Raw genomic sequence first — 22,314 nt, 5'->3', positions numbered from 1 at the left:
CCCCGGCTCGCTTCTGACCGGCTCCAGCAGCTCCGAAGGCAGGCTCCGCTCTGTCAAGATGAAGGATACGGAAAATGTGCCCGTAATTAAATGGCAGCATCTCAGACAGACACAGAGTGATGTTTACTCACAGCGTCTGTAAGATAAAAGCATTAGGGACCATTACCCCCAGCGACCCATGGGGTAACCTAGAGTGGGACTGGATTGAGTTTCTCCTCCCCTGCTCTCATATAAGGCCTTACAAATTACAGCTCAGGGAATATAAACAAGTTTGCACAAGGACTCTTTGTGCGTGCATGTGTCCCTGTCTTTTAAGGGCCCTGGCGTTTTATTATCAGGTTACGCTGGGGTTATTATCAAGTTACCCGCCATTCCCGGGCAGAAATTAATAATGTCGGCTGCAGGAGGAAGATCTAAGACGCTGACTCCGCTGACCCTTTCCCATCAATTTTATCAGTGAGAGAGCAACTTGCCCGCAGCCTCTTTCTCTCCTTTGTGGAATCAGCTTCTTTGCAAGTGCAGCCTGCCAGATAATGGCTGTTTTGTTTAGTGGCAGATCTGCCTAAAGTACATAGCATGAATAATTCACATCTCGGTCAAGTTTGAACTGGGAAGCAATTGCGGTACAAACAGTTTGCCGAGTTGCAGGCACGTGTAAGGGGGGGTGGCACTTGTCCATGTAACGCCGCGTCTTACTCTTTAGCGACTGTCTCATGTTTTATTAATGGGGAACTTCCTGGGCCCTCGCTTGCATCAGGAGGCAACAGCCTGATGAATTCTGCCTCATGCTTCATTTCACCATCACAGTGAGGGCAGCAGTTGCACTGGCATGCAAGAAACTATCGACGCTCTAGCGGTCTCATCTACATGTTCGCATCTGTTCTCCGTGCTGCGGATATACCTCGCAGACCACATTTATTTTCAGAGCACCGCGCTGGTGTTTTCACGCGGCGTTAGACTCGGCTGTTCTTTCTGTAGGTGAACAGGAGAGGTTCACGCGTGCGTACAAGGCCCTTATGGCTGTTCTTTCTGTAGGTGAACAGGAGAGGTTCACGCGTGCGTACAAGGCCCTTATGAATATGGCTGTTCTTTCTGTAGGTGAACAGGAGAGGGTCACGCGTGCGTACAAGGCCCTTATGAATATGGCTGTTCTTTCTGTAGGTGAACAGGAGAGGGTCACGCGTGCGTACAAGGCCCTTATGAATATGGCTGTTCTTTCTCTAGGTAAACAGGAGAGGTTCACGCGTGCGTACAAGGCCCCTACCCTCCCGTTGGACAAGCAGCCCCTTGCCTTGGTCCTTCTGCATCACACTATCAACCCTCTGGTGGGAAGTTTTCTGCAAACTACATGAAGAACTTCTAATTGGCACCTTTAACCCATTCTGATTCTACAAATGTCTTCTACATCCTGACAGTTTTCTGAAAAAGCTATGTTTCTATGTCAGTCGTTCTTCGATTTAAAAAAAATAGCAGACCTACAAGCTCGTAGCGCGCCACCGAGTGGCGCGCTACGAGCTTGTAGGTCTGCTATTTTTCAATAGCTAAAGCATAACATAATGCTAACACCAAAAGGGGTTCCCGCCCAAAATGGGTTAACACATTTCCAAGCCAGTGATAATGCGCTTTGTTTGTGAAGCCATGCTTTTTCAACGATAAAATCTACACGGTCCAGACACAACTAGAGCTCTGCTGGGGAGAGGGCTTTTAGATCAATGCTCCTCCCCTGAGAATCGCTGAGTTTTTACACCAACAATTGTGCAGCAATAGTGATTTGTATTATGAAGGGGCACGTTTCTAAGCCAAATGAGGACAGGATGGATGGATGGATGCTTCAAAATCCGTTTTGAGTATGGGATTTTGAGAGTGCTGGAGGCTCCTATAGTCTTAGTATGCAGAACGAAATACCTCAAAACTGTATGTGTGTGACTTGATACAATTTACAATTTACAATTTAGGCATTTAGCAGACGCTCTTAATCCAGAGCGACTTACATTAAGCAAGAACAAAAAGCATGGGAATACATCACATATATAAAAGCATTTATCAGGAAACATGCGTAAGCTAAGAACGTAACTAGAACATATCTATATATAATGACACTATACATATAAGCTATACATATATATTATACTATGCTGTACTGTTATTGTGCTGTCTACATGACATGCTATAAGTCTGTTTCAAAATGCTATCTAAGTCTAAAAAGTGCTGTCTAAGGAGGTAGGGTAAGAGATATGGATGGAGATTTAGAGGCAGATTGGTACACTTGGGAACCCAACACTTACCCGACATTTCAAATCACAATCTTTGATTGCCTGGTGGTGGCGCTGGTACAAACATTCTGACACATACATGACAATTACACTGCAGATTCCACATAACATTGAATGACAAATCTGTTCATTTTAGTGATCATTTATTTATTGTAATATGTTCATACATTGCAGGGAATTAATGAAATATGACTTGACTCCAAATGTGCTTATAGATATTTATTCTAAAATATATGTATTCAATCCAAGTCAGAATTGTCTAACTGGCATAGGCTGTCCATATCTATAGTCTGCCCCATGACAAAAGCTAGGCCTACGTTAGTTCTTGAATATTTTCTTTTTTTCACTTAATTTTTATTGATGAAAAGACAGACAACAAAAAAAGACAATACGAAAAAAGAAAAAGGAGAAAAACACAAACAAGGCTGCAATATTCATATTACAAGATACATTAATTGAAATCCTCATACATTATTGCTAGGCTGAAAGAAGAGATCCCACTTTTCCCACTTTTTATAGAACTTATCCTCTTGTAGTCTAAGTATGAATGTTAGTTTTTCGTTAGTTCTTGCATTTGACTTGAAAGTCCTGTCAGTCACCGTAATCTTTGTATGATATTTATGATTTTTCTAAGCGGCTGTTCTCTTGGATCTACCCCCACTCATTTTTCATTTGGCTGTCATATTGAGAGCCTCCGCTAAGCTACAGTACTGTACATGTAGTTGCTGATTGCCTCTTTTACAGTTTTATTTATTTGTCTCCCATTCATTTTGAGCTTGGGCAAAACATTTGTATGGAGTTTGCATCTAAATGGAGTTTGATCTCCAGATACAACTGCAATTTCAAACATTTGGTGCATGTTTCCAATCTGCTTTCTCTACATCAGTGGTTATCAAAGTGGGGTCTGGGGACCCCCAGGGGTCCTTGATGGAGTTCCCCAGAGTTCTCAGTATAAATTAACATTGCTTTTACAATATAAATTGGGGTCCCAGAGATAGAAATGCCATTAAATGGGGGGTCCGTAGCCTAATGCATGTAAATCTGGGGGTCCTTGAAATTAAAATGGTTGAAAATCACTGCTAGAGCCTTAGAAATCTTCTCTTATGGGGGTCCCTGGCATATGTTTAGAAATGGGGCTCTGCAGGCCAATGTGTCAATTTGGTGGTCCTTGACATGAAATTGTTTGAGAACCTCTGCCAGGGCTGGACTGGCCACAGGACGTACCGGGCATATTCCCGGTGGGCAGCGACCGTAGGGGGCCGCCATGATAAAAAAAAACAGGCCAATAGGCGGCAGGCCACCAGGAAATGTCCGGGCGTGCTGCCATTCTGCCAGTACCATCATGATAATTTCACTGTACCTGTATCAGTGAGTGACAAATAAACCCTCTACAAAGGGTTGTGTAGTTGTCTGTTGGTTTGTATCATTTATGTTGTTCTGTAAAAGTATTGGTATTAGGGCTTGTTTTGGGCCAAATTCACGCGGAAATGACCGGGCCGAATTTTTGTCCCAGTCCAGCCCTGACCTCTGCTTTACGTTGTCTAGATGCTGGACAAGCTGCGTGAGCGGTGGACCAACACGGGTCTGTGGGAGAAGCTGGAGGAGACGAAGACTGTGATCACAGAACCCCGTGGCGGGGCCAAGGGAGACTTTGATGAACTTCTGCAGAAGTACTATGACGCCATCAAGTACTGCCAGGAAAGAGGTGAGCTGCTAGCACTATAACCTTAGGACTTTGTGGTGGGAGGTCTGCATTGTCGTTTTTATGTTTTATTTATTTTGTTATTTATGCTGCTGGTGTTAAAGGCAAGGCAAGCCTATTTGTATAGCACATTTAATCAACAATTCATTTTCAAGTGCTTTACATAAAAATATTAAAGGTATATTCAGTGATTTCACTTAATTCAAATATCACTTATTTTTTCTTATTTTTTGGATAATCCTCCCTACTATAAAGTGTGCTGACCATATAAGGAGTTCCTCCCTGTCCCCAGTGAGCCCCTGGGGTCAAAAAACCCTAGTTTCGGTTTGGGCTTTGGGTGGCAAAGCCTTCATCCAATCAGGATGAGAGGGGCCTTCCTCCAATCATGATCGAGTGGGGCGGGCATTGGTGCACATGCTGTTGGTCTGTTGTACTTCCCCCACTGTAGAGCGTGTGCATGTGCACATCTTGTTACCGGGTGGACCAGGGTTTTTTCCAAATCACTCAAATCACTGAATGCTCCTTTAAGCATTAAGACCCAGAACATTAAGACGAAAGGATAATACTAGGGGAAATGCAGTTGTCCTACTAGCAAGAAACTGGGGGTTACGAATGTAACCAAAGTTCTATAACAGCGAGCAAGGCTGCTCACTATGGGAGTTTGCGCCTCCTGGCGTGAACACAGAAGCATTTATTTATAAGCTCACAGACAATATATGGGCTGGGACTTTAAGACGCAAAGGACGTTGACCCCGCCCGCCGGTGCGCTGGTATAACAGTCAGTCAACGCCCTGCGGCCTCATTCGATAACAATTGTTCTCTTCTCAAGCAAACAAGAAGGGAATCTTGGTGAGCAGCCTTGCTCGCTGTTATAGAACTTTGGTTACATTCGTAACCCCCAGTTCTAATAATCAGCTTAGCAAGGCTGCTCACTATGGGAGACTTCATTAACTCCCTTATTGTCATCGCGAAGTCTGGACCCCTAGGGCCCGTACCCTCATCTGTGAGAAAAGGACCACAGTACGTCCCACAACAGGACCACTGCACCTTATTGGGAAGGCCAACAGACCAAGTCTGCCAAAAGTGCCTAAGAGGGGCCGACAGAACAAACTGTCGTAACGCCCCGGAGAAAACCAACGTCCCCCGTGGGGAACTAAGCCTCTCCCTCACCTGGAGGCTACGCCCAGGACTGCATGCGCCACTGGCGCCGCTGTCACATCCAGTCTATAATAGGTGGCAAACGTGGAAGACGATGCCCAACTTGCAGCGGAACAAACATCCTGAACAGAGACCCCCCTACAGAGGGCCCAGGACGATGCCATTCCCCTCGTGGAATGTGCCTTCAACCCTACGGGAGGCACCATATTCCTGCCAGAGTAGGCCCGCTCTATAGCCTCCACGATCCACTGGGAAAGCCTAATCTTTGAGATAGGCAGTCCCACCGTCTTGGGATCCCAGGAGACAAACAGTTGTGTAGTCTTCCTCGTCGCCTTAGTCCTGTCCAAATACAACCTCAACGCCCTCACCGGACAGAGGTTATGCCTCCTCCTATCCTCCTCAGAGGCAAAGGGAGGCGGACAGAACGCCGCCAAGTCCATCGGAACCGGGGTAGCTAGGCGGTTCTTAGGCAGAAATGCTGGATTGGTCTTCATGACCACCCTTGCATCTCCATTGAATCTCATGCATTCCGCACTCGTCGACAAAGCATGGATATCACTGACCCTTTTAGCGGTCACCAAAGCTAGCAATAACGCTGTCTTCAGCGATAATAGCTTCATACTCAACCCCTCCAAGGGCTCAAATGGCACCTGGGACAGAGAGTCCAAAACCAGAGCAAGGTCCCACGAGGGGACCAGAGACTTGGTTACCGGATGAAGGTGGCTAGCCCCCTTCATGAACTGGCGCACCAGTGGGAGCTGGCCCACCGTCTTGTCCTCAAACCCGATGTGGCAGGCTGAGATAGCAGCCAGATACACCTTAACCGTACTAAAGGCTCTGCCTTTGTCCAGGAGGTCCTGGAGGAATGACAGTATGACCCTCACTGGTGCTTGAAACGGCACAACTTGAGCTGGTGAACACCAGTCCTCAAACAGCCGCCACCTCATATCATAAGCATCCCTGGTCGACTGCGCCCTCGCACACTGAATAGTGTCGATGACGCTCTGGGGAAGACCCTCCGCGCCAAGATTCAACCTCTCACGGGCCAGGCCCAGAGGTCTAGATCTTCCGGCCGTGGGTGGAATATCTCGCCTCCCGCCTGGGTCAGTAGGTCCCTGCGCAACGGAAGTTGCCAGGGCCGGTCGCACAGGAGAGGGACTATGTCCGACCTCCAAGAGCCCCACCCTGGGGCCACTAAGATCACTGACAGGCGCTGCGTTCTCACTCTCTCCAGCGTGGGAAGGATGAGAGACAACGGGGGGAACGCGTAAAGTAGGCCCTGGGGCCATTGGTGCGCCAGGGCATCCAAACCCAGCGGAGCCGTCCCTGCTATGGAGAAGAACAGCGGACACTTGCTGTTCTCGTCCGACGCAAACAGATCCACTTGTGGCCTGCCGAACCTCTCCCATATCTGTCTGGCCACTGTTTGATGCAGTGACCAAGCCGCATAGAGGTATCGGCCCCTGGACAACAGATCCGCCCCCGTGTTCAGGAGTCCCGGAACGTGGGAGGCTCTGATCGACAGAAGGTGCTCGTCGCACCATAACGTCAGTCTGTGTGCTAGCGCATGCAGTTTGGTGGACCGTAGGCCCCCCTGTTTGTTGACATAGCACATTGTCGTCGTGTTGTCCGTCCTGACCAGGACATGGCAACCGCTGATGAACGGTTCGAAATGCTGCAACGCCAACATTACCGCCATCAGCTCTAGGTAATTTATGTGGGCAGACTTGATGCTGCCACTCCATACACCTCTGGCTGCCCTGCCCTCGTGGGTGGCACCCCACCCCGACAGGCTGGCATCCGTCGTGAGTACTTTCCGGGATACGACCATCCCCATAATCACGCCTTCTGAGAGGAATTGAACGCCTCTCCACTGACGTAATGCCTCGAAGCATCCCACCGATACGGTCACAGGATGCTGACAACGATGTTGTCCTACACCCAGTGACTGCATCCACCTCTGAAATGGTCTCATGTACAATCTGCCTAGCCGAATAACGGATATTGCAGAGGCCATGAGACCCGCCAACCTCTGACAGGTCCGGAACGGGACCCTGTTGCCCGTCTGAAACAACGCCAGACATGACTGAAACGAGCGGATCCTCTCGTCGGAGAGACGCGCCGTGAAAGACACAGCGTTCAACGTCATGCCTATGTAATCTATCGATTGTGTCGGCACCAACACGCTCTTGGCGTAATTTATGCTGAAACCCAGAGACGTCAAGTGATCTACCACCCAGCCTGTGTGTAGTCGCAGTGTTGACGCTGAGTCCGCATAAATTATCCAGTCGTCTACATACATTGCTACCCGAACGCCCCGCTGGCGCAGCGGGGCGACGGCTGCCTGTGTACATTTCACGAAAGTCCTTGGACTTAGTGACAGCCCGAACGGAAGGACCAGATATTCGTATATCTGTCCCTTGAAGCCGAACCGCAGGAATTTCCTGTGTGGTGGGTAGATGGGAATGTGGAAATACGCGTCTCTTAGATCGAGAGTTGTATACCAGTCCCCTCGGCGCATCATGCGCAGCAGAGCCTTGCTCGTGAGCATTTTGAAGTGAAACACTTTCAAATAGCCGTTCAGAGCACGTAGGTCTAGAATGGGCCGCATGCCCCCCCCTTTCTTTTTCACGAGAAAGTAGCGGGAGTAAAACCCTGTGTTGCTCTGCTCCATGGACACCACACGTATAGCCTTCTTCTCCAACAGAGACGTTATCTCGTCCTGGAGAACCTCGGCTGCCTGACCACTCGCTTGCGAGAACAGAACGTTCCCACAAGCGGGAGGTCTTCTGGCAAACTGTAGTTTGTACCCCTTCGAGATGGTGTTCAACACCCAAGGATGAACACCACACCGATTCCATTCCTGCAGACACAGCGCCAGAGGAGTTGAAGCCAGCTCTGAACCCTTTTGTGGCAGAGCGGCGCCCCTTACGGTCAGAACCTGGGCCTGGGGCCTCTGTCCTGCAATATGGACCTGGGGCCCTGGCGCTGTGTCCACGGCAGCTACGCTTGCAACTCGGCCGACTGCCACGGGCCTCCTTGAAGGCCCGGGCTGTGGGCCCATCCCCCTCAGTTTCAAATGACGATCCATGAGACCGGTTTTCAGTAGAGAACACTGCTTTATTGGAAATCGTGGTGGCACAGAAAATACAGGAGAAACATTTATTTTCGAAAAACAAGTCCTCTTTCTGTCCACACTGAGAGCGTCCGGCATGAGGCCCGTGGCCACTATGCCGCGCTTCAAAGAAACTCGGGGAAGGGTGGGGGAGACTGTGTCCGACGTCTCCCCGTGGGGCGGGTCTGGTTATTTCGCCTTCCCGCCGGGTGGCCCTCCTTTCTTAGCCCCATTGCGGGGGCCGCCGGCCGGAGAGGCAGAGGGGCGCCTCCTATCGACCTTCTTGCGGTTGCGAGGTGGGCGGGAAGATGAGGCAGACGCCGACGGAGCCCTCTGGGCGTCGGGGACTTTGAAGGTGTCCCTCCTGGACCTGGAACGATCGACCCTGTCCTTGGTGCGCTCGTAGGTCGGCCTGTAGGGTTGAGCCTGTTTGGGCCGTGCTCCCGTCGCCGGGAGACAAGCGCCGATGACCTCCGTGTCAGTCTTCGTCTGTCCGTCGCGGGAGCGCATCTCCTCCAGCATGGACGCGAAGAGTGTCGAAGTGGAGACCTTCTGTTCCAGTGGAGTGCGTCCCACCTTAGGGGACAACTCCAACCACCTGGCCCTCTCAAGGACCAGTAGTTTCGCCATGGTTCTGCCCACCATCTCCGTCTGGGCCTGAGTGAGACGGAGGAGCTCAAGGTGCAGGCGCCTCAACTCAGCCATGCGTTCGGGGGTAGGCTTGTCACCCACCTCCAGCAGGACGTGAGACACTGACCCTTGCAGAAGGGTCGTGGCGTTCAACGCTCTGGCCGCGGTCGAGGCGCACTTGTAGGCAGCCTTGTTGACTTTGGAGTCGTCCTTGTCCGTAGGCAAGGAGAAGTCCGGGTCCTTATTGAAGACATTGGGGTTAATACCCATGAGCCAGCCGGCGAAGGACTTGTCCATCGGAGGCATGGCCTCGAGGCCCGCCTCCCGTTGTCCTGCGCAATCAAGCAGTTTAAAGCCTCCGCTCAGGGAGGTGGAGGCTGCGTAGGGCTGAGCCCAAGACACCATGAGGGAGTTCAGGAACCCGCCATCGAGGGGGATCTCAGCCTTGGTCTGGGGCTTCGCTAGGTCGCCCTGAATCCTCCTGCGAAACTGTTCACACAGGGTGTATTTAGCCACTGGAGGCTCAAGACTGGCTGGCCAGACCAGATCACAGCGAGCTGTAGCCTTCTTGAACAACTCGACGATGTCAGTGTTGTCATAGTGGAGCTGTGGTTCAGCTGGGGCCGCCGTTGCTGGATCCGTCGGAGCTGCAGCGGGGCCGGCTGGGGCTGCAGTAGCCGGTGCAACTTCTGCAGTAGCTGGTGGTGCTGGAGCGGCGACGTCGGCCGCCTGAGCGGTCTCGACGACTGGAGGCAGGGCTGCCTCCTCAGCGTCGCTCTCGCTGCTGCCGCGGCTCTCTCCATCATCCTCCTCGTCAGAGGTGTAGGAGGATGCTGACTCCTGAGATGAGGACTCCCCGGAGCTCATCTCAGCGTTGTCCCTTCCAGGAGCCTGCTCCACGCTTGCGTCGTCGTCCGCAAGAACGACAACGTCAGGAGCGTCGGGGAGTGGAGCGTCCATGTCAGCGGACCACTGCTTTACTCCCCGCTTCACAGCGGCGGCGTAGGCCCTCTTTGCCACAGTCGCTGCGACGGCGTGTGCCGCCTCCTCAGGAGTGGCTCCCTGCTTCCTCGCTGCATCGTAGGCGTCCTGTGCTGCAGCAGACGTGAGGGACCGGGCTGCCTCTCCGGGGGTCGGGGCTCCGATGAAGAGGCTTGGAGAGTAGCGGTTAGGGTCAGCTGCCTCCCTGGAGGCTTCCTGACGCTGGGCTTCGTCCTCTCTCCCCCGTGCGTGGGCGACCCGCTGTGTCCGATACGCCCTGTGGGAGCGCTTTCGTCTGCTACGCTTAAGGATGTCGGAGAATGCAGAGCAATGTGGGCATCGCTCTGGGTTCTCCACCGCCTCCACAGCATGGCCATAGCCCAGACAGTAAAGACATTCGTCGTGCATGTCGTCATGGGAGAGCAGGCCCCTGCATGACTTGCAGGCCCTCTGCATGCACTGGCTATCAGCGTCCACTAGGGCGCGACGGCGTCGACGACGAGCCTTGGTCGGGGACTCAGACATCTTACAATGCTAAGAAGCACGTGGAAGCTACAAACAAGGCAAATGGGGCCGAGTTAGTAGGCAGTCACGTTCAAAGTGGAAGCTAAAACAGAGCTATTGCTAGCTGCTGTGAAAGACCTTCACTTTATGTGGAAACTAAAACAGGGCTATTACTAGTCACTGTAAAAGACGTCACGTGCGTGTGGAAGCTAAAACAGAGCTATCGCTAGCTGCTGTAACAGACCGTCACTTTGTGGAAACTAAAACAGGGCTATTACTAGTCACTGTAAAAGACGTCACGTGCGTGTGGAAGCTAAAATAGGGCTATCGCTAGCCGCTATTAAAGACCGTCACAAACGTGGAAGCTAAACAGTATTATTACTAATTACTGCTCAGATCACCACTCCGTCGAGGGCTAAACCACAGGACGTGTGTGTGTTGGCTAGAGCGGGCTATTACTAGCCACCGCTAAACGCCGCCACACGTGTGGAAGCTAAACGGGTTGTAACACCGTTCAAGTCCGTCACACGTTCGAGACCCTGAGGCCAACGAAAGTTCGTGTGGAAGCAAAAACTGGCTGTTGCTAGCCGCGCTACAGACCGTCACACAGGTAATTTATAGTAGAACTAACTACAACGCTAGCTAGGGCCACGCCGGGCCACTATGCAAAGCTAAATTACCCACCAAGTTAGTATTAACCCGGTAAAAGAAAGCGGACTTACCGTCTTTCTTCGACTTGAAGCCTCGGGGAAAGGTAGTTTCCGCGGTACCGAGAAACCTTCTCGTCCTTATGGAAAAAATCAGATACCAATCGGGAGACTTCGCTGCGTTGTGTGTCACACATGAGAAGAACAAAACGAATGAGGCCGCAGGGCGTTGACTGACTGTTATACCAGCGCACCGGCGGGCGGGGTCAACGTCCTTTGCGTCTTAAAGTCCCAGCCCATATATTGTCTGTGAGCTTATAAATAAATGCTTCTGTGTTCACGCCAGGAGGCGCAAACTCCCATAGTGAGCAGCCTTGCTAAGCTGATTATTAGAACATGAGCAGTGTTGGTGAAGTTACTTTTAGTAACTAGTTATGTTTACTAGTTGCTGCTCTCAAAAAGTAACTTAGTTACTATAATGCAGGTACTACTGCATTATAAAAAGATTAAAATGTGTAATCTTTTGCCAGCCCTAAAAAAATAATATACTCTAGATTGAAATGTGGATTTGCATGTTTTCTGGTTGGGGGCTGAGCGTTGAGACTCTTTCATATGTGTGATAGATGGAGCATTGCTGATCGCCGTCTGCAGGGGTAAAGTGAGCGAAGGACTGGATTTCACCGATGACAATGCCAGGGCAGTTGTCACCATTGGCATTCCCTTCCCAAACATCAAAGACCTCCAGGTAAGAATAAATGAAGCCTTGGTATTGATGTCTGTGTTCATCTACTTTTCTGCTCATGTTTTTCTTTTATTGTGATCAAGTTTTGTAATATTTCCTCAGTAGGGAGCATACTGTATATTTTTCATCCCCCTCACTCTACCTTTGTCCTCTTCTCACGGAATACTGCAAAATAATGCACAAGATTTTTTTCACCCGCTGCTTTACACCTATAACCCTGTGAAGTGATAATGGTACTGATTCTCTACTCTCCATCACTGCTCCTTACTTACCTGTCAGAGCAAAGCCAAGCTTCCCCTGAAGACGTGTAGTGATTTAGCCTGGGTTCCAGAACTTCCAGCCTGATTCGCTGCGTTCCGTGAATTTGGATTGTCACGTCGCTACTCAGTCTGAGTAGTGACGTAATGTGGGCATAGGAGGGGATAGCGCCCCTCAAAAAGGAGGTTGTGCTCCCTAGGCATTTCTTGGACCCTTACAAAGACAGTCCTTCCTTACAAAGACAGTCCTTCCTTACAAAGACAGTCCTTCCTTACAAAGACAGTCTCTCACAAAGACAGTCTTTCCATACAAAGACAGTCCTTCCTTACAAAGACAGTCCTTCCTTACAAAGACAGTCTCTCACAAAGACAGTCCTTCCTTACAAAGACAGTCCTTCCTTACAAAAAAAGGTTTTTTTTTTCTCCAAATATGTAAAAGCTTGGATTGAAAAATGTGGTGGAAGAAGACCACTGTCGGCAGCAACAACCGGAAACACCTCAAACGATGAGCCGTTAACCTCTCCGCGATTTCAGCCCATAGCCTTGACCTCTTCAAGCGGGCAGTCGGGCTGGCCAAATGACGACGAGATCAAGGACCTGCTTGGGAAGCTGATTGAACAAGGTCGCTACCAGTCCAGCTGCCCACCGAGACATAGTGACCAGCCCCAACGCTCGAGTGTCTCCCCCCATCCACTGAGACATACTGCCTCCCACGAATCCAATGAGTCCAGACTCCCACGGCGATTTAGTGAGTCACAGTCCCCGTGCTCCGGTGACTCCCGCTGTTCACTGAGACATACCGTCTCCAATGAGTCCAGACGTCCACCGCAGAGACGTAGAGACTCATCACAGTCCCCGTGCTCCGGTGACTCCCGCTGTTCACTGAGACATGCTGGATCCAATGAGTCCAGACGTCCACCGCAGAGACGTAGAGACTCATCACAGTCCCCGTGCTCCGGTGACTCCCGCTGTTCACTGAGACATGCTGGATCCAATGAGTCCAGACGTCCACCGCAGAGACGTAGAGACTCATCACAGTCCCCGTGCTCCGGTGACTCCCGCTGTTCACTGAGACATGCTGGATCCAATGAGTCCAGACGTCCACCACAGAGACGTAGAGACTCATCACAGTCCCAGTGCTCTGGGGACTCCAGCTGCTCACAGAGGTGTAGTAGCTCCAACCTACCCAGATGCACAAAACTACGTCGGGACCCATCAGAGCATTCGGGTTCCTCTGATCATAACTGTACATCGAAGGGACATCAATCCCATTCCTCCGTACACGATGTCTCCCATGAGTCTAACCGTACGTCAGATAAACAGCGCTCTCGCTCCCCGGTACACCATCACGCCGGAAACCAGCCCGGCCCACATGGGGGTCAAGAGGAGTCGACTTACAGGGAACTGGCACCCATCATTCCCGTCTTTGTCCATCCAAATCCCAGGGACCTTTCTGACATCTGCATACCAACTTTATTGAACCTCGCTGAATGGCTGGGGGTTGAGCTCCAGGTACAAGCTGACGGGTCGCGATCCCAAACCCCCGGGGATCTCGTGAATGAAATGACGTACTGTCCATTTTGTGACGGTAATAAACACACTCTCAACAGCTGCGGCAACTTCAAAATACTAACCACAGACCAAAAGAGAAGCTGGATCAGGGACGGACACCGCTGCTGGCAATGTGGACGAGACCACACAGCAAGGGATTGTGATCTGAGGGTGAACTGCCCAAGGTGCCGTGCCAGACACGTGCTTGCCCTCCACGACCTCAGCCCAGGCCTCAGCAGCAGTCAGAAAAGGGCCAAGAAGAAGAAGAAGCAGCTTGGACTCCTCATGCATACAAGGAAGCATGAGGTCAGTCCGCTGTCCCCCCAGGTTGGCGGAGGAAGTGTAGCGCCCACGTCATACCAAAGCCTACACGGGTTGTGCAAGGACGCGCTGTGATTGGCCATTTGATTGGCCAACCTAACCCTAACCTTAACCTCAGTAAACTTAACTTGCCCGGGGGTGTGGTTATAAACACAAAATGGTAAATGGGGCATTTATATAGCGCCTTTATCCGTTTACATTCACCCATTCACACACGCATTCACACACACTGATGCCGGTGGAAACCATGCAAGGCACCAACCAGCACATCAGGACCAATTAGGGGTTCAGTGTCTTGCTCAAGGACACTTCGACACTAACTCTGGGGGAGCCCAGGTTCAAACTGGCAACCTTGCGGTTACCATCCAGCCACTCTACCCCTGAGCCACCGCTGCCCCTACACAACCCGTGTAGGAATTAGTATGTCGCGCCCAGGATTACATTAGATAATTGACACTGGGTGAAAAGAAAAAACGGGTTGCAAAATTGAGGGATAAAAATAAGAAGAAAATCAAAAGGAAAACGGGCCAAGATGAAAGCCCACACTCAGACATCCCAATGCTGAACGCCCTGGAGCCCCTAGCCCTAGCCCCCCCCCACTTTCCCATATTTGCTAATGTCGTGACTCCAATCCCGCCACCATAGATGAAATTCTCGAGCGGCCGGTCTGAAGCGGCTTTATGCCTATAAATGGAGATCACTGATGTTATCGGTGTTTCCCCCCCCTTTGGTGTCCATATATTGAGCTGACTGATTTGTTTGGGCCTGATGGCGCAGCTGCGTTGCCATAGTGACATGGCCACGGTTTTGTTTATGGTTTGGTTATGTTGCCATGGGGACGTGGTGGCCCTCCCATTGACCAATTTGAATAAGGACACTGGTAGGAATACAGGATACTCCACATACTGTATATGGAGATCAGGATACTGGTAGGCATACAGGATACTCCATATACTGTATATGGAGATCAGGATACTGGTAGGCATACAGGATACTCCATATACTGTATATGGAGATCAGTTTGAATAAGGATACTGGTAGCAGGCATACAGGAGGATACTCCATATACTGTATATGGAGATCAGTTTGAATAAGGATACTGGTAGGCATACAGGATACTGGTAGGCATACAGGATACTGGTAGGCATACAGGAGGATACTCCATATACTGTATATGGAGATCAGTTTGAATAAGGATACTGGTAGGCATACAGGAGGATACTCCATATACTGGTAGGCATGCAGGATACTCCATATACTGTATATGGAGATCAGTTTGAATAAGGATACTGGTAGGCATACAGGAGGATACTCCATATACTGGTAGGCATGCAGGATACTCCATATACTGTATATGGAGATCAGTTTGAATAAGGATACTGGTAGGCATACAGGATACTCCATATACTGGTAGGCATACAGGATACTCCATATACTGGTAGGCATACAGGATACTCCATATACTGGTAGGCATACAGGATACTCCATATACTGTATATGGAGATCAGTTTGAATAAGGATACTGGTCTGGTAGGCATACAGGATACTCCATATACTGTATATGGAGATCAGTTTGAATAAGGATACTGGTCTGGTAGGCATACAGGATACTCCATATACTGTATATGGAGATCAGTTTGAATAAGGATACTGGTAGGAATACAGGATACTCCATATACTGTATATGGAGATCAGTTTGAATAAGGATACTGGTAGGAATACAGGATACTCCATATACTGTATATGGAGATCAGTTTGTGCAGAATTGCCTGTATGCTGTATTGCTTACATACGCCCCAGATGTCAACAAAAGGTTGATATCTGAAGTCCTATACGGAGATATAGGCATAAATGGAGATCCGTTTGTCCAGAACCGCTGCTCTGACACTTATGTCCATATATGGGCAATATAACCCTTTTGGTGTTTTAAGCATTATGTTATACTTTAGCTATTGAAAAACAGCAGATCTACAAGCTCATAGCGTGCCACCGAGTTAAAATAGTTTGTAGTTACAATGGGGATCAAATTAATGTCAAATATATTATACTGAATTGAGCAACTTAACAAAACTGTCTGAGGTGCTCACAAAAGCCTTGAGTGTACGTTGAAATGACTCCAAATATGTTTGAAAATGAAATATCCCTTTACGAATAACATTCGTAAATTTTGTATAAATGGTGCTATAATAATTCTATGTTAAAAATATATGCTTCTAAAGTGCCATGCAAAGATTTAAACCGAACCAGTTGTCTTCAGTGACCACTGAAGGTCACTGAAACACTTTGTATTGTTGTGTACAGTATGGACTCAGACTGTTTCACAAATCAAAATATTTAATCTATACCATTACCTGAATCAGTTATGTACTCAAATGGTTAATATTAATTACCATGAACCCATTTAGACCTGAGGACGATTCAACAAATGTCTTCTAAATCAGTTTTCTGAAAAACCTATGTTTCTACGTCAGTGGTTCTCAAACAATTTCATGTCACTGACCCCCAGAATGATCTGTATTTGGCCGCCGACCCCCATCTGAAAATATGTAGTTCCTGGGACCCCCCCCCCCCCCCCAGAAGCAAAGATTTTAGTTCAAAACGTTCGCTCTGAAAGAATATACATTCAAAGATTTGCGCCACATTTTCGCAATCTCTCAAAAATAGCAGACTTATAAGCTCATAGCGTGGCACCTAGTGCCGCACTATGAGCTTGTAAGTCTGCTATTTCTCAACAGCTAAAGCATAACATAATGCTTAAAACACCAAAAGGGGTTCCCGCCCAAAATGGGTTAAGTGGAATCGAGTCACGTTATTTGCCTCAAATCCATTCGCATAATGCCACCTTTTATAATGTTGGGGAGGTCATTTTGTTCTCCTTTGACATGGACTGAGATGGACCGTGGGCCGGTTCTGTCCCCTGGTCTGTCTGTTGCCCATGTGTGCTGTCTGGACCAGGGGTTCCCAACCTCTCTATTCCCACGGACCGGCTGACAGTTCATAACATTTCATTTATAACTTCCACCGCTAAAATCCTGGTGACGTCATAGATTCATGGCTGGTCCCTTCTCGCGTACCGATGGCAAGAGTACCGGCACCGGTCCGTGTACCAGTGGTTGGGAACCTCGGCTTAATTTGTTTCATTTGTACATTGAGGTGCATTCACACTGGGCACCACACGTATATTGTTTTGAGCGACTGGTGGGTGGGGGGGGACATGGTCTTGATATGTAAGAAGTCCAGTCTGTTCCTATTCGCCTGTGTAGCAGAGAACCTTACAACATACAAAAAGTACACATAGTAGACCTTAACCCATTCTGGACAGAAACCCCTTTTGGTGTTTTAAACATTATGTTATACTTTAGCTGTTGAAAAATAGCAGATCTACAAGCTCATAGCCCAGCGAGCTTGTAGATCTGCTATTTTTTGAAAAATCATGAAAATGTGTGCAAATCTTTGAATATACAGTATATTCTTTCACAGTGAACGTAACTCAAATCTTTGCTTCTGGGGGGTCCCTGGAACAACATATTTTGAGATGGGGGGTCCGTGGCCAAATGCAGATAATTCTGGGGGTCCTTGACATGAAAAAGATTGAGCACCACTGACATACTGTAGAAAAATACAGTAGGTTTTTCAGAAAATTGGCAAGATTTAGAATACTTTTTTTAATCGTCCTCAGGTCTAAATGGGTTTACTGTAAGTGCAATGTGACACTGTAAATCTAACGGCCCATTGTTCTGAAGAACCGTTGGTCACAGTGGTCAGACGGCACGCACGCAATAAACCTACCCCGAACCGCACACTAACGATTTAGTGTGAGGTTAACCTGACATTTTCTGGACTATTGGGACGTGGCAGACTAATGGACAGTCCCCCGCTCTCCAGACATGCTCGCACATTCTAACCACGTCGGTGGCCTAGAGCAGGGGTTCTCAACGTTTTTGGCCGTGGACCCCCGGAAATGCTTTGGTAATGTCTCGGGACCCCCGCCCACCCCCTCCCGACCTCCAATATAAATTGACTGCTACAATAACCTTAATAATAGAGACAATACACCATAAATCAATACTGAAACCAGATATAATGTGTACTATATGGCAACTCTTCATTTCCATTTTCCAGCCATTCAGTTTATCCAGCCATTCAAAATTAATAATTTGGGGACCCCCCCCCCCAAAATAATTTGGCGACCCCCACCCCCCCGAGGGGTTGCGACCCACTGGTTGAGAACCCCTGGCCTAGAGGAGAAATGTCGACTTGAATGGAAAAAGTACCAACATTGTGGAAGTGCATCTTTACCTTGTGTTTTAATTAAGCTTATTTCTAACCATTCAACTTGATCATTGTCCTATGTAAAGGAATGGAGAAAGCCACTCAAGGCTTAGCATACACATCCAAATGAACTCCTGGTTACCTACTGTACATAGAGAACGGAAACATGCGGTTCATGTCTCAAGAGGCACGAGGGAAAGCGCACAGTTAACCCATTTTGGACTGAGGTCGATAAAAAAAGGCTTCTAAATCAAAACATTTTTCTGAAAAAGGACCCCCAGAATTATCTCTATTGGGCCACGGACCCCCATCTCAAAATATGTAGTTCCAGGGACCCCCCAGAAGCCAATATTTTAGTTAAAAATGTTCGCTCTGAAATATATATTCAATGATTTGCGCCACATTTTAACGACTTTTCAAAAATAGCAGACCTACAAGTTCATAGCGCGCCACTCGGTGGCGCGCTATGAACTTGTAGATCTGCTATTTTTCAATAGCTAAAGCATAACATAATGCTAACACCCGGTTAATGCGCCCCAAATATCAGTCACTCTGACACAACAGTACAGAAAAACCCTTACAAATAACACACATCCGCAGAACAAATGAAAGCACAATAAGTTTATATGTTCAATTTCAAAATTAGTGTTAAGTATTGCTCTATACTGCATGCACCTGCATTCATAATCTTTTTTTATTTTTCCTTCAAATCTAGCTCAACCATGTAATTTAAAATGCTACTGTACTTCAGCACAGTACAAAAAAATAGATGAACCTTTTAATATCCAGTACTTCATATACATTCACACACTACAGTACCACTGACTATGCCCACAATTCTTCACATAAGGTCCAGACTTAAACTGACGCAGTCTTTTTCCCTGCTTAACCCATTCTAGACGGGAACCCCTTTTGGTGTTTTAACTAAGCATTATGTTATACTTTAGCTATTGAAAAATAGCAGATCTACAAGCTCATAGCGCGCCACCGAGTGGCACGCTATGAGCTTGTAGGTCTTCTATTTTTGAAAAATCGTGAAAATGTGGCACAAATCTTTGAATATATTCTTTCAGAATATAATATACGTAAATCTTTGCTCCTGTGGGGGTCCCTGGAACAACATATTTTCAGATGGAGGTCGGCGGCCATTTACCTATATTTTTGGGGGTCCTTGACATGAATACGTTTGAGAACCATTGACATGGAAACAGTTTTTTCATTAAAAAAGGTCTAAATGGGTTAAGGCGCCACTTTTCTAGATGCCTGCTCGGCCCACATTCCCAGAGAACCTGAACTCTCTCAACTCGAGCACACAGCGTAGCATTTTACTGGCCCGGTTGTATTATTGCGACCCAAAGATCAAAGTGCTGAACTTGAAGAGTCCTCTGCAGAGTGCCGCTTAAGCTGGTATTATTCATGTAAAAGTTTTTTTTCTTTTCCAATGGCGTGTTTAACGGTGGATGGCCAAGTCCTGCGTGAGTGAGAGAAACAATCACTGCGTTTTACAAGCAATAAAAAGACACTTACAGCTGATAAGGCATCTGTCTCTCAGAATAATGAAGGGTCTCCACAGACCTTTTAAGACACCCATGCCGTGTTTGTCTCTCGGCTGTGATACTCGGTTAACCCTTTTAGGCCTGACGTCGAAATTTACAAAATGTATTTTTAAAATGTATTTTTTTCTGAAAAACCTCATGTTTCTATATCAGTGGTTCTCAATATTTCATGTCAAGAACCCCAAAAATTATATGTAATTGTTCGCCGACCCCCATCTGAAAATATGTCGTTCCAGGGAGGGACGCCCCCAGAAGCAAAGATTTGAGTTAAAAACGTTCGATCTGAAAGAATATAGATTCAAAGATTTGCGCCGCATTTTCACGATTTAAAAAAAATAGCAGACCTACAAGCTCGTAGTGCGCCACTCGGTGGCGCGCTATGAGCTTGTAGATCTGCTATTTTTCAATAGCTAAAGCATAACATAATGCTAACACCAAAAGGGGTTCCCACCCAAAATGGGTTAAAGACGACTACCAGACTGTTTTATCTCTGAGTTTGGGGAGCGTGTGAAAAGGCCTGGAATGTTGAGGAAGCTTTTGGAATAAAACGGATATAGCAGCCCGTAGTATATGATTACATGATTAACGGTGTACCAGCTTTATTGGTATTGGTTTATATGGTGCTGTGCTCTTCAACCATATCAAAAGCTTTGCAAATTGCAAGTACGGTATCGGAACAGCACTAGCCCTTTGATGCCAGGATTCAATAAATAACAGCATACCAACAACGTACCAGCATCATATAAAATGTTGTCTATCACCTTTGCGTGTGTGTGTGCGTGCGTGCGTGCGTGCACAAACATGCACCCGTGATCACGCTGTCTGAGGAGGAGGAGCTCAGTCACGAACAGCAGATGAGGTGCTCAGCAATCTCAGTGACATGCAAAAGATGTTGGACAACCAGAGGCAAACACACTGGCTCGTGCCACACACACACACACACACACACACACACACACACACACACACACAGTCTCAAATGTAGTTAAAAAAGATGTGCTTAGCTACAAATCGTGCCTAATGGTCAAATAATGAATTTAGGGATGAACAGGTACCTGTGGAGGACAAGGCCATATAGCAAGTGAGTGATATCCTGACATTTTGACTAATCCCTTCTAGCTTGTGCTTTCTTGCACATTTAGGAGATTTGCTGGCAGCCAGAATTAGCTTTTTCACATATGCAGCCTGTCATGTCAGATTGAGCCGTTGACATGGTACAGGCCGGGGATGCGGCAGGTCGGATGCTGAAATGGACTCTGATTGGATTTAGATGACACTAGCGTCCCGGGGCTACTGGCCTTCCCGTCGGCGCGCCTGTCTGGGAAGTGGATTCTATAACCGCTCTGGTGTCTCATAGACTGGCAAACATGTCACCACGCAGCCGCCAGCCAGCGTGAGTGTTTCCATGACATGGATATACAATTTGTCTCCAAACAGAAAGCCTCTGCTGCAGTTATATTGTGTTAGACTGTGATATTTTTGACCCAAGCAGGCTCTCATGATCTCAAACCCTTTTCACGAAGCCCATGGCCTTAAGTTGAACAAACGTTGAATAATGTTGTTCAGCTTCCATACGGAATGCTCATAGCGAGGGTCAGGTGTTGTGTACCACCATTTGAATGCTTCTGAGGTGAATATGAGTCATTCTTAGTGAGTGTTTCCATGACATGGATATACAATTTGTCTCCAAACAGAAAGCCTCTGCTGCAGTTATATTGTGTTAGACTGTGATATTTTTGACCCAAGCAAGCAGGCCCATGATCTCAAACCCTTTTCACGAGCCCATGTTGAACAAACGTTGAATAATGTTGTTCAGCTTCCATACGGAATGCTCATAGAGAGGGTCAGGTGTTGTGTATCACCATTTGAATGCTTCTGAGGTGAAGATGAGTCATTCTTCTGAGGTGTGTCATGGTCCTTTTCATGTTTTGGTCCACAATGTACAGTAGCCGTTTTTTTGTATTGACTTGTGCTTTAGTTTGAAATGTACCCAGTCTACATACTGTGAAATAAAATAATTCAATCAATCCAACTTTTGAAGCGACATTTAGGCGGGAACCCCTTTTGGTGTTGAAAAATAGCAGATCTACAAGCTCATAGCGCGCTATGAGCTTGTAGGTCTGCTATTTTTGAAAAATCGAAGAACGACTGACATAGAAACATAGCTTTTTCAGAAAACTGTCAGGATGTAGAAGACATTTTTAGAATCTGATCTCAGGTCAAAATGGGTTATATGTCTCTTTCTTGTGACAGTCAGAGGAAGGCGTTGGGGCTCACAGTCTGTAGTGTACCTGCAACATGGCTGTGTCTGTTTGGGCGCTCAGGGCAAACGCACGGTAGATGTCAAAAGCAATTAGTGCCCCCGTTCGCAGGCGTGCTCCGCAAGCCAGCCCCGTCAGACACCAGCTGAACTTTGCACTTGTCAATTAAGAAAGGTTAGCGCTAAAATCAACGCCGACAGATGCGAATGGATGGATGCTTCCCTGGCATATTTTTGTATAAAGTTGTCTCACATTGGCCCCGACCACCTACTTTACACCCCCTCCCGCCTCTGCTGTTGTCCCCGTCATTGCTTCCCTTTAGCCCCTCTGCTCTCCTTTCACAA

At 48.0% G+C, this 22,314-nt stretch overlaps 1 protein-coding gene across 1 annotated transcript in view; it reads left to right on the top strand.

The window, feature by feature from the left end:
• Positions 1 to 22,314, top strand: part of brip1 (BRCA1 interacting helicase 1) — a 63,528-nt gene that overhangs the window by 33,853 nt on the left and 7,361 nt on the right. Inside the window, 2 exon segments of the mRNA XM_079514759.1 lie at positions 3,819 to 3,978; positions 11,634 to 11,755. Of these exon segments, the coding sequence (XP_079370885.1) occupies positions 3,819 to 3,978; positions 11,634 to 11,755 (282 nt within the window).

This window comes from Electrona antarctica (assembly GCF_951216825.1).
Source record: "Electrona antarctica genome assembly, chromosome: 11".
Taxonomy (NCBI): domain Eukaryota; kingdom Metazoa; phylum Chordata; class Actinopteri; order Myctophiformes; family Myctophidae; genus Electrona; species Electrona antarctica.
This window is presented reverse-complemented; position numbering and strand designations above follow the sequence as displayed.